Here is a 13,564-nt window from a genome sequence, read left to right on the forward strand (position 1 = left end):
GGGGAAAAAAGCAATGACCAACTTGATGAGAAATGTCCCACAAACTGAAAGAAATAAGTAAAAAGTGATGAAGAAAATGGCCTGAAGATGAGTTTTAAAAAAGTTAAAATTATGAAAAAATGTCCAGAAAAATACATATTTGAAATTATTATAATGATGTTGTTACAATTATGTTACAGAAAAATACAGTTTAAAAGAAATTCTGCACTTATTTCAAGTCTTTTTTTTAACCTTAACCTTTGCTCATTTTCAGATAATTTTCTTGTGAATTTCTTTCTGTTTTTGGGGCCTTGTTTGTTAATTTGCTCATTGCTATCTGTAGGGAAAAATATCTCTTAAAAAAAGCAAAAATCTAGGGGCTATATTTATAATTATCATAGTTACATATTTGAAATTAGGTTACATAATTATTATAATTTTTACGTGCTTTCCCCAGGTCATTTTCTTGTTTGTTTGTTTGTTTTTGTTATATGTAATTTTCTTTATTTTAATTAATTTATTTATTTTTTTGTTGTTTTTATTTTTATTACGGATTTCTCTTTAATTTCCTTCGTTCCATGTTTTTGAAAGAAATCAAACCTACTTGTTCAGGTTTCAAAGGGTTAAAAACTACCCAAAAAAGGGGTTATAATGACCAAAATAGCTTGAAGCACAATATATTTTAGACCTGTTCAGAGGAGCTCAAAGTGAAGTTAGTGAGGACTGGTTGTAAAATATGAAAATCTGTGTATTATTGAGCATATTTCTGCAGCAGACTAGTAGAGAGAAATATAAAACAATATTATAAATATGATCAAATTTGGCGTTGCAAAGTATCCTAATCCTTTTTTTGGCTTTACTTCTGTCGGTGGTTCAGTTTATTAAATGCTCTTAGACTCAATTCTTAAACACAGATTAGCAAAAGCTTCTTATGATATTGAGCTCTATTCAGAACTGCAGCGTGGTGACTGTGCTAAAACATGAGTCGACACTTTAGTTGTAATAATTTAAAGTTGCTTGCAGAATTGAAATTGTAAATGTATGATATTTATTTTTGGAGATGTTGGTCACAGCCTGTATGGAACATATGATACATGTTTTCCTGCAACACTGGATACTGAACCAAAGATAAACAGGATGTAATGCTTCGTTATTTCAACATGCTCCACTTAAATGTTTATTTTCCAGTGTAGGTCAGTGAGGAGAGAATCTGTTTACTTCAATGTGACATTGAAGGATTTGTATCCCCGACCAAAAAGCTTTTTTTAATCAATTCTTTATTCAAATTTAATAGACATTAGCATGAAATGGTAACAGGAAGCTCATATGAGCTTGTTTCCATCAAAAACATTAAGGTCAGGGTGTTGTGAAGACTCTTGAAGGAGCTTAGTGATCCTGTGAGAAGATGGAAAAGATAAACTACTACTACTACTTTAAAGTAAACTACATAATATTGTATCAGAATATGTTGACTTAATACTGCTGATCCAAATAAGCACTGAATTTTCACTCAAAGATACCTGGGTCTAGATCTTAGAACACGTTCTCATCCTATGTTGCCACATTGCAGTGGAATTCCGTGTCTACATATTACGCTTTAGGTATCTCTCTGCATCTCCTCTTTACATTGATGTTATGACACAAGCACATGGTGGGATGACGATGCAGGTGGTTATGTTTCGGCAACAAATGCACATGGCTACCAACACTGAGATGTCAACAAACTCCCATACTGGCACGGTGCTTAGGATTAGGGGAAGGAGGCACACGATAGGGTGTAAAAAAACCCATCACCATCCATTTAGACGGGAAGCGAACACCAGACTTGCACATTAAAGTCTGGAGTTTGTTGGATCAATCCATCGCCCCATAGTCGCCCTTGCACACCGGCAGCGTTTCAACCTGACACGGTTCTGTGGCATATCAAGTGACGCCGTCCGTCTGCGTATCATGCTGTATTGGCTGGTGATGTCTGGTGGCATATAACAACACTGACAGTTCTTTTGGCATATGATTCCCCACCCCAAAGGTCGCAAAGTGGCAGTATTTGAGCTGAACTGGCTCACTTCACCAAGTTCTCGACCCATTGATCAGGCATTAGGACAAGGAAGAGCGACTTCTCGGGTGAAAAAAAAAAAGTGCTGCGGGGGACTAACGATTAACCAAGCGCAATGGGCAGGACTACTCTGTTGTCAGGCAGTTTTCAAGCATTTTGCCAGAACCAATGAGAAATAGTAACAATGGTGAGCACTATAGCCAAGACTTACACTGCTATTGAGGCAGCTCTAAATCGGCATGTCTTCTCAATATCGCCCAAAATCGTAGTTTGTTTCACTTTGCTTTCCTCCACTGTCAAAAAATGCAGAAATACAAACACATTGGCGTGGAAGTAAAAAGATGATAGATTCAGACAAATATGTCTGTTGTTAGAGATAATGAAATTCTCACACCCCACAAACTCAGTGGGATCGGACACAATGTCAGACAGACGATGGAAACATGTACGAGGTGACAGATCTATCTGATACCAGGCAAGACCTAAAGGCTAGATTCCACTGAGGAAAATTTCGGTGCTTGTTTTGAATTAAAACCAGTTCCTGCATCACACTGCCATTATCATCTTTCAGTCAGTATTTCTGATAAAGAGCTCATACGGCCCTGTTCTGTGAAAGACTGCTTTACTGAGTGGTCTTTAAACTTCTGACCTCATTAGTGATGTCAGATGAGTTTTTACATGCTAGACATTTATATTGTAAAATCCGAATGTATCCAGATGGCTTTAGGACCTGAGCACATTTACACGCAGTGTTTCAAGAACATAACATGAACTTCGGTATCAAATCATTTTTTATATAAGCATTGAAGTCTAAGTATTATTTTCAACTGTGGCCTTTTTCTTTATTATTCTGGACTCTTTCAAGTAAAACACACGTTAGAATATAATTTGGATTTAGAGAAGAAAGGAAAACCAGATATATGTGTAACAATCTTATCTATCGTGCTGTATTGTCATTACACTGAAGCATATGGTAATTGGGTCATTTTGACGAAGGCCGTATTGTTTTTAATACATTCATGAAAAACGGAAAGAGTTCATGTGGGAGCTGAAATTGACGAGCTCATCACTTTGAATATGACGGTCTTTACAGCTACACTGATTTAATTTGTGGGTGTCTCAAAAAAAAAAAGTGTACATTCTGAATATTAAAATGTATTCAAGACAAGCCTTTATTTTTATACAGTGATGTATAAGAGCACAAGAGAGTTTTTAAATAGTAAATGTCAGTGAGTTATGAACCATGATGGATTGTATAACTGCTTAGGTCAAAAAGGGGCCAAACCTGTGCTCATTTCTGCAGTAGGTTGAAACTGGACATGGATGTGCAGTGTGTATCCTCCATATTTATGTTCATGGAAAAATGCTTTGTATAAAATTTTCAATTAAAAGAGAAATTATCAGTTGTGTGTGTGCATATTTTCCCCCAAAGCTTCCAGAATGTCCATATTAAAGATAGATTAGCCTTATTTACCACATGGAAATGTGTTGACTTCCAAAGCCGATTCTCATTTGGTGTCATTTCTAGGAGGATGTTTGTCCACAGAGACAGAAACAATATGATGCCATTTACACATAGAAAATGAATCCTTGATATCGTTCAGTAGGAGGACTTGCACCCAAAAATGGAGTGTGTAACCACGTTCTATGGCAGTAATCAGACATGAACTACAGTCAATTCACGCCATCATCTGCCCTCTGCTGGTTACAAATGTTGTCAAAAAACACATCATAGTATAGTGTAAGAAAGAAAGAAAAAAGCAGCAAAGTATAATATGTATATGTAACAAAAAATAAACATCATACTATAGCATGTCATTGAAATAAGAAAGAAGTTACACTGTTGTCTGTCTTAAAAATGCAAAATGACAAAAAACAACATATTTCGTCACAAAAAAATAAAAAGAATGCCACATTATGCTATGTCATAAAAAATAAGGAATAATAAATGTATAGGATTTCATTAAAATGCAAAAATTATGTCATAGAATATATTGCCAAAAAATAGTCATAGTATAACATAACTATTTTGAACAACATACTATAGTATGTCGTACTTATGCTGTTTTCGGTGACATACTATACTATGAATTTTTATGCCATTTTTGATGTCATGCTATACTATGATATTTTTATGCTGTCTTGGGGGAAATGTTAAAGTATGACTTTTTGATGGTATTTTGGATGACATACTAGAGTTTGAATTTTTAAAAACATTTTTAGCAGTTTTGGACAACACTATAACATGACTATTTCATGCCATTTAGATATATATTAGGCCAATGTAACTTTTTTATGCTATTTTGGGCGACATTCTATAGTATGCCTTTTTAATGGTACTTTGGGTAACATACCATAGTATGACTTTTTTATGGACTATGGCGTTTATCTATATGTAACTCGTTTCTGTTTAAGCAGCGCGTTTCAGACTGATGCCTCCTGTCCTGCTCAGAAACACCATCTTGTCCAGAGCAGGTAAGCCACACCAAACACCCCTCATGTTTGTAGTGGTCGTGTTTGTAATCCAATAATAGTATTTGGGGGGAATTTTTTTTTTAATACTATTTTTGGCGACATACCATACTATGAGTTGAAAAAAGGATAGTTGTACACACATTGCGTAGGTTTTTGAACTGACAAAGATCCAAGTGGGAGTGAAATGCTGTCTCTAATAAACTTGTGTGCATGGAGTAAGTGTGCAGGTGTAACCGTTTTTGACAAACCATGCTATAACTAGTTTTTGACTTTTTTAAATAGTATTTTTGACGGCATACTGTAGTATCCATTTTTAAAGGTATTTTGTATGGCATGCTTTAGTATGATTTTTTTAATGCTATCTTGCAGGAAATACTTTAGTATGAATTAATTTGGACGACAAACAACAGTATGATGTTTTTTGCTATCTTGCATGAAATACTATACAATTGCTTTTTGAAGGTATTTTCGATGACATTCGATAGGTTTTTTTTTTTTTAAACTGTTATGATGTTTGAGAAATACCATAATGTGGCATTTTGATTTTGGGTGACATGAAATTGTATGACTTTTGTTATGGTATGACAGACAACATGCCATGGTATACTTTTTTGTGGTGTTTTTGACAACATTGTATGACTTTGTGTTGCTGTTTTGGACGATATACCATAGCATGACTTTTTTAATGGTATTTTGTGTGACCCAGCCCCGGATAAGCAAAAGAAGATGGATGGATGGATGGATGATAGTATGACTTTTTTATGGTATTTTTGGCAACATACTATTGTATTATTGTATTTTTCTCTTCTTTTTTTTAAATTGCCTAAAAAGGGGGAGAGAGAGAGGGGGAGACAAAGAGCTGAGGCCAGATTTGAACATGCGCCCGCTGCGGCGAGGACACAGCCTCTGTACATGGGGCGCCTCTCTGTCCACTGAGCCACCAGGCGCCCCTTGTATTACCCCTTGTATTTTTTATGGTACTTTGCACGACATACTATAGTATAACTTGTTTATGGTATTTTGGACTGCATACTATAGTATGACTTTTTCTGGTATTTTAGACTACAAATTACATTATGTAACTTTTTGGGTATTTTGAACAACATCGTAGAGTATTTTTGGTACTTAGGACTTGGTAATTTTGGATGACACACTAAAGTATTACTTTTTAATGGTATTTTGGACAACACATTATTGTTTTACTTTTTTGTGGTATTTTGGATGACATACTATAGTATGACTTTTTTATGGTATTTTGGATGATACACTATTCTATAGTTTTTTTAATGGTGTTTTCTACGATACAATGTAGTGTTACTATACTATAGCATGACTTTTTTGCCATTTTGGAGGACAAACCATCATATATTATGGTTTCTATATATATCATATGTACATTTTTCTATTTTGGGAAATACTTAAACTATGACAATTTGATGGTAATTTCATCATGTGACCAACTAAACTCAAGGTGTATGGACAGAAAGAGGCAGATGCAGTCAGCATGAGGGTAGAATGTTTATTAGAATTTGCGATTAGCAATGTAACATTCACCTAACATGGCGCAAAGAAAGTCATAAATATGCTAATATGCAAATACGCACGCCTTTATTGAAATGAGCTCATCTCATCAGGGGATGATATATCCAGGGAGAAGTCAGTGATACACCTCAGTGCGGCTGAACAGAGTGGAATGAGCAGAAGCCTTTTGCTCTGATGACACAGGAAATAAAAGTAGAAAACCAGCAACAGAGTTTATATCAAATATTAGATACAAATCAAAAGAGATTTCAAAAAAGTCAGAAGAGCACTGGATATTCAGATAGTGAAGCAAAAAGAGAAAATAACTTAATAATGCACTGCACCGCACCCGTAATTGTGTGTTTGCTGTCATTCACATGGAGCTACAGTACTAAGTTGGCAGAAAAAGGTGCATGGCTTTTGTATTCGAATGAATCACTCTTTTCATCTCAGACACAACAGGGCATGATCACTTGTGGATGAAGTATGGCATTTCACTTATTTTACAGTGTCGTCCTTATGACTCAATGCACACAACAATCAACAGAACCCAGTGGTTACGAGGTCAGTTTATGAACAAGTGTCAGAACTTGGCAACATTGAGATTTTGTTAAAGGGAACAAAGAAATAAAGGAACTATAAAGTAAAAAACAAAACAAAACAAAAAAAACAACAACAATAACGTTTTATCCCTGTACCAAAGTGGTGTTGTGATATTTAGTAGCATGTCATGCTCCATTAGTGAAGTCCTTTACATGTGGGTAGGTTGTCCCACTTAACTATTCAGACAGTGGCCGTTTTGGGTCTGGCCTGAGCGTTATGTGCAGGAGGGAAGAAGGTGAGCTCAGCGAAAGGCAGTAGTCATAGTTGAGGTGAATACAATAATGTCGATGGTGAGGATCCATGGTTGATAATGGTAAAAGATGGAAGGTCATGCAGCTTGGGCCAGAGGCTTGAGAAGCCCTCAGAGGAAGAATTCTCCGTCACACTGTGGTCTCTGGCCTGACGGTGCTTTAGGTAGGACACAAGACTGCAGAGGGAAAAAGTGATCACTGTCGCAAAATGAGGAAGTTCAATTTGGCACTTATTGAATTTACCAAACAGGGGGCCTCACGCAGCAACATTCCCTTAAATTTCTCTGATACTTACTCACATTAAATGTTTGCTGTGGTTTGGCCTTTCTTTCAGATGACAATGGCATTTTGGGGGCCTGAAAACCCAAGCTTTTGAAACTGGGTTGCAGAGTGTAATCTTTTGAAGACGCCACCTCTTGTGTCACTGTGTAAATTGGTTATGTAGAGATCCTGTGACAAAAGTGACGTCACGCACGATCTGATACCTCCAAGTAAATGTTGTCCTTCCATCGATGACTAACCTGTTTGTCCATGATTCACATTACAACCAACCAATCACACCTATTCTCGATTGTGATGTAACTCGCAGTGCTCCATGCTGACACCCGCCAATGAAGGAAAAAGAAACCGCCAATTTCAAAACCAATCAAGCAGCAACCGCATGCAGAGATGAGGTTTTCTCGAATTTTCAGCACATTTTATTACTAAATATTGAAATAAAAAATATAGTGTTACTTAACGTTAACACTTTCTATGAAGACTATATCTATAATGCATTATGACAGCATTATAATGCTATAATACTATAGCTATAGTACTACAGTATGTCCTCCAAATATCATAAAAATTCATAATACACCATTAAAAATTAATGCAACAGTATGTGGTCCAAAATACCAGAAAAAAGTGATACAATACTTAGACGTCCAAAATACCATAAAAAAAAGTAATGCAATAGTATGTCGTCCAAAATACCATAAAAATGTAATACTATAGTAGGTGGTCTGAAATACCATATAAAAGTCATACTATAGTATGTTGTAACAAAAAAACATGAAAAATTAATGCTACAGTATGTTGTCCAAAATACCATATAAAAGTAATACGATACAATGTCGTCCAAAATACCATAAAAAAAAGTCATACTGCAATATGTCATCCAAAACACCATAAAAAAAGTCATACTATACTGAATGTTTTCCAAAACACTACAGAAAAGTAATACTATAGTTTGTCGTCCAAAACATCATAAAATTGTTATAGGTTAGTAATTTGTCATAAAAAAGTCATACTGTGGTATGTCATAGAAAATGCCACAAAAAAGTAATACAATAGTGTGTCATCCAAAATACCATAAAAATGTAATACTATGGTGTGTCGTACAAAATACCCTAAAAAAGTATTACTTTCGTATGTCGTAGAAAACACCACAAAAAATACAATGGTGTGGTCCAAAATACCATAAAAGAGTAATAGCATAAAAAAGTAATACTTTTGTATGTCGTCCAAAATACCATAAAAAAGTAACACTTTAAATACCATTAAATTGCCATACTATATTATGGTGTCCAAAATACCATAAAAAAGTCATACTAGTATGTCATAGAAAACATCATAAAAAAGTAAAACTATTGCATGTTTTCCTAAATACCATTAAAAAAAAAATACTAGTGTGTGTCGTCAAAAATACCACAAAGAAGTCACACTACAGTATGTCGTCAAAAATACCAAAAAAGTAGAACAATAGTCTGTTGTCCAAAATACCATAAAAACTGATAATATAGTTTGTTTTCCAAATACCATAAAAATGTAATACTACAGTATGTAGTCGAAAAAAACATAAAAATGTCATACTAAAGTGTGTTGTCCAAAACACCATAAAAATGTCATACTATTGTATGTCTTCCAAAATACCATAAAAAACGTATACAAAAGTATGTCGTCCAAAATACCACAAAAGTCATACTAAAGTACAGTATGTCCTCCAAAATCCCTTAAAAATGTCTACTATAGTATGTCTTAGAAAACACCACAAAAAAGTTATGCAATAGTGTGTCGTACAAAATACCAAAAAAAGTAATACTTTTGTATGTGGTCAAAAATACAGACATGGCTTTACATTTTGTACCGTGTAACAGTGGAGAATAAAAAAGTGGATAGCAGTTGCTGCAGCTCCTGAAATCCCTGGTTAGTAGCCTATGCTATATGCTGTAAGCTAGCCAGCTAACCACTGTAGGGTCTACCTGTGAGCTAAAATTAGCTACTGGATTGTTTGCTATTAGCCTGCAAGCTAACTGTGTGTTTGATTTTTAAATTGCTAGCTTCAAAAGTCATATCATGTATCCATATATATGAGTGGAGCTAGCAATCTTCAGCTAAATCATTAGGTTAACTTGTAGGCTAATTGCAAACATCCCAGTGGCTAACTCAGGTTGCAGATAGCCTGTTTGGTATGGGGAAAGTGGTTAGCTAGTTACCTAGCTACAGCATATGGGATACTCACTGTGGATTTCAAAGGCTGCAACAGTTTCTGTCCTTCTCTGACACTGCAAGATCCCCAGTCTTTATGAAATCTAATTCTGTGGCTAAAAACTCTCTGATACATTGTTGGAATTAAGTCTTTTAAATGCATTTTCAAAGTATTCTAGTGTATGGTACGCATTAATCACTTATGACGCTGCATATATTCTTATAAATGAAATGAAAATGATTAGACTTTACTCAACACCTACAATGAAACATGATGAAGCATAAATTGTTATGAATGAATCAATATGCACCTCACTTTACTTAACACATACAATGGTAACTAATGATACAGCATGGATTGTTATATCACACTATGAGTCCTTACTACAGTAAAATGTTGATGTGTAAATAAGTGAGTATAGAAATTTATAATGCATTATAAGCCCCGGCATTCAACCTCTAGTTTATAACAAGAGCATCTATAAAACTCTTTCCACTTATAAATCATTAAAAGTCAATTCTTGAATGGTTTATGGCTATTGATACAGTACATCAGTAAGCATTATGTGTATTTATGAGTGTAGTCATAACCACAAGTCCTGTAACATCACACATTTCACACATATTACTTTCCCATTAAAATAGATCCAAAAGAGGTTAAATATATATCTAGTAATAAAGTGTGCTGAAAATCCGAGAAAATCTTTGCATGTGGTGTTGAATATTAAGGGTGTATCTGCAGGCTTGCAGGCAGCAGTTTTTAGAACCGCAGGTTCAGGCACATGCGTACAGCTTGGCTGTAGGTATTGGGCTTTGCATTCACTCGACACATATTAAAGATATTGTGTATTTTTGCATTCATCCAATTCACTGGGTGGCGCTGTCGCGAAAAACGAGGGTCCTAGATCTGCGGTCCTGAAACTGCTGCCTGCAAACCTGCAGATAGATACTATTGGCTTGAATGGCTTTGAAATGAGTGGTTTCTTTTTTCTGCATGGTGCACTGTGAATGACATCACAGTCGATAATTGCTACTGATTGGTTGGTTGTAAAGTGAATCTGGACAAACAAGGTAGACATTGATCCAGGGACAACACTTACTTGGGGATATCAGATCTTGCGTAGTAATCTTATGCCACTTCTTTTCCTCTACACTTCAGAGGGAAATACTGTACTTTTTACTCCAGTACTATTATTAGATAACTGCTTTACAAATTAGGATTTTTTCACACAAATCATAAACATGAAAATATACAAGTGCAGCTGAAATAATTGGTCAATTTATTAGAAAATTAATTGGCAATTATTTCTTTCCCGTAAGTCATTTTTCATGCAATGAAAAGTAATAATTGACCAATTATTACTGTCAGATTTCACCTCAACAAAGTGACTGATGAATTTTAAACCACAGACAGTCAGTGACATGAATGGACTGAATGGACTATGTTCAAATGTTCCTAATGACCTGTTTATGTGTTCATTTTACCAACTGCTCTTCTGCTTTTTATTGTTGTTGTCTCTAGGGTTTTGGTGGGCCAAAGACAATTTCCACCCCTGTGGACAATAAAAATTCTATTCTATTCTCACAGTTAATTTCATATGTTAATATGAAAAAAATCAATCAACAGAAAAAATAAAAATATTTTTCAATTAATTTCCTAATGAACTGAATAATTGTTTCAGCTGCACAACAAAAATTCTTAGCACTTAGTATTTCCTTTTGAAGTGTAGTGGAGTAGAAGGTGAAAGTAGCATGAGATTCAAAAACTCAACTTAAGTAAAAGTTCCTCAAATTTGTACTTAAGTACAGCACTAGAGTAAACATACTTACTTACATTTCAGTACTGGTCAGAGGAGGGACGCACAGTAAGTGACATTACAGTCATTGAAATCAATGGACTATGTACAGGACACTTCTTTGGGCATGAAATTTAATAACCTTAACATTATAATTATTTTGAAACATAAATATCTAAATTTGATTGTATGGTATTTTTCCTTGAACTGAGCAACAATTTGTAAACTGTGAAAACAAGAGGTTTCTCTCTTATTTTGGTCAGAGTGCTCTTGAAGTCATAACATTTCTCTTCCCTAAGAGAAGAGCAAAATAAGAAAAAAGGTGAATCCCAAAAATCAATGGGGGTTAACAAAACAAACACAAAAAACCCCAAAAATCTAAGAAAATGTGTTCATTTTTTTGCATGAGGCTCATTATTCCAATCAGAGAAATGGTGCAATTCTTACTGTGGTCTTAGTGTGTGTTCTTTTGCTGTACATGTCAGTACAAAAATAGGGCTTCACTTTTTATAAGTAAAAAAACTGATGTGTTTACCTTTCAATATGTAGTCAGTTAGCAGAGTAGGCACCTTCTCACTGTCCTCCTTCATGGCATAAAGAACTACATGAAAGAAATAAAAGGTATCTCAACCCTAGGTATACACTTTTCCAGCCAGTTATTATGATTTTCCATTGATACAAATGTCCTGGATTCTATACTTACTCTTTGTGAGCATCTGCAGGTCATCAACAGATGGAGGGGTGCCCTTCTTCTCATATGGAATGACTGTGTTTAGATACTGGAAACAGAACGGTTCAGTGTTCACAGATGTCAACACAGCAATAGTCTTTAGATATTTTAAAATAAAATAATCAGAAAATTATCATTTTCAAGCACTTTTTCCAGATTAATTCCCTTTTTTTTAACTTACACGTTTTTCTTTAAAAAAAAATCCAGGTATTTTTCTTGTACTTCTTACTAATTTCTTGCTAATTTTGGGTTCTTTTTTTCCTTTAGTTGCTCATTGCCTTCTCAGGCTTTTGAGAGAAATCAAGTCGATTTGCTCAGTATTCGAAGGGTTAAGAGTTACTTTTAAAAGATCAATACCATCTCATACAGTACCCTATGTTTCTGTTAAACAGCTCGACTCAAGAAGGTTTGCTTAAAGGTCACACATTATGCTAATTTTCAGTTTCATTCTTGTATTTGGGCTCTCTCTTAGAACATGTTTATGTGGTTTATGTTCAAAAACATGTTATTTTTCCTCACACTGTCCGTCTCAATACTGTTTTCACCCTCTCCCTATAATGCTCTGTTTTAGCACCTGTCTCCTAAAGGCCCCCTCTCACAAAAGCCCAGCCTGCTCCGTGTTTTGGAGTCTTCCAGATCTGCATTCTTGGCATCTCTGTCCCATCACTGCAGCCAGGGAATGACTGTGGCGGCACTGTAGCTGCACTTTCCTTAGTTTATAATTTAGTATTACTTAGTATTATTAAGTGTAGTTATGACATCACAAACTTATGGACGCCATGACAGCTAGTTCAGAGGTGAAGGTTTCTGAATGCGGACTGTGTGCATTTCTATGCACAATATTTACACAGCACCTACTCCTGCTTTATAATTTAAAAAGACATGGAAATCTGACTTTGTACGATATGGGTCCTTTGCTTAGCTTTAGGACTGGAAACAGGGATTAAGAGCTAGCCCGCCTCTGTTATTATAGTTTTTATTCTGAGGTTAGTTAGCTGATAGAAATCCCAACTCCGAAATATGCTCATGAACTCTGCTTCACTGAATTTTGAAAGGTTCAGTGCCAGCAGGTGCAATGCGCTGCAGTGTGTATGCTACATTAAGCAAAGCAGCTGCTGCTGGTAGATTCTTATTTAGTAAACTCGGGGCAATAAAGTAATTAAGTGTATTTCGAGAACAACTTCTTTAAAAGTCAGTCTGTACACTGCAAACAAGTAAAAAAAAAAGGTTAAGTGAAAGGCACAATTTGTAACTTAAACACAAGGGTAAACAGCAAAATTCAAAACCCAGTATTCGAACCCACTGTTATTGACAGATCTTTAAACAGACAAATTAACTTCTAAAGCTAAGTTATAAATGTATTCTCATGCAAGCAAAACAGACCTACATTTTCAATTATGATCAGCTTAGACACACAAAATGCTAAATTCATGTATAAATCAACAGAAATTAGATTACATTAAGGGGGCAGATCATTCCTTTGTGAGACTGTGTATTGAACCGGGGCAGTGGCATGCATACATGAGCTTAGACCATAGCTGGAACATACATGACAAACACCATGTGTGGTAACATCGCTGCAATCAATCAGTGTCACCACAACAGTTTGTGTGGCCTCCTGTAAGTAACTCATGTCGATCATGATTGTTTACATTTCTATGGACATGTTGCTATAAAACTGCAT

The 13,564-nt window shown here is 35.3% G+C and overlaps 1 protein-coding gene across 1 annotated transcript in view; it reads right to left on the bottom strand.

Annotated features, from left to right (window-relative positions):
- Positions 1 to 6,020: 6,020 nt before the first annotated feature.
- fez1 (fasciculation and elongation protein zeta 1 (zygin I)) overlaps positions 6,021 to 13,564 on the bottom strand; it is a 31,381-nt gene continuing 23,837 nt past the window's right edge. The window contains exons 8-10 of the mRNA XM_042498607.1: positions 11,854 to 11,929; positions 11,686 to 11,751; positions 6,021 to 7,061 (exon numbers count right to left, since the gene is read on the bottom strand). Coding sequence (XP_042354541.1) covers positions 7,045 to 7,061; positions 11,686 to 11,751; positions 11,854 to 11,929 — 159 coding nt within the window. The 3' untranslated portion in view covers positions 6,021 to 7,044. The remainder of the gene's footprint in view (positions 7,062 to 11,685; positions 11,752 to 11,853; positions 11,930 to 13,564) is intronic.

Source organism: Plectropomus leopardus, chromosome 13 (genome assembly GCF_008729295.1).
Source record: "Plectropomus leopardus isolate mb chromosome 13, YSFRI_Pleo_2.0, whole genome shotgun sequence".
NCBI classification, from domain to species: Eukaryota; Metazoa; Chordata; class Actinopteri; order Perciformes; family Serranidae; genus Plectropomus; species Plectropomus leopardus.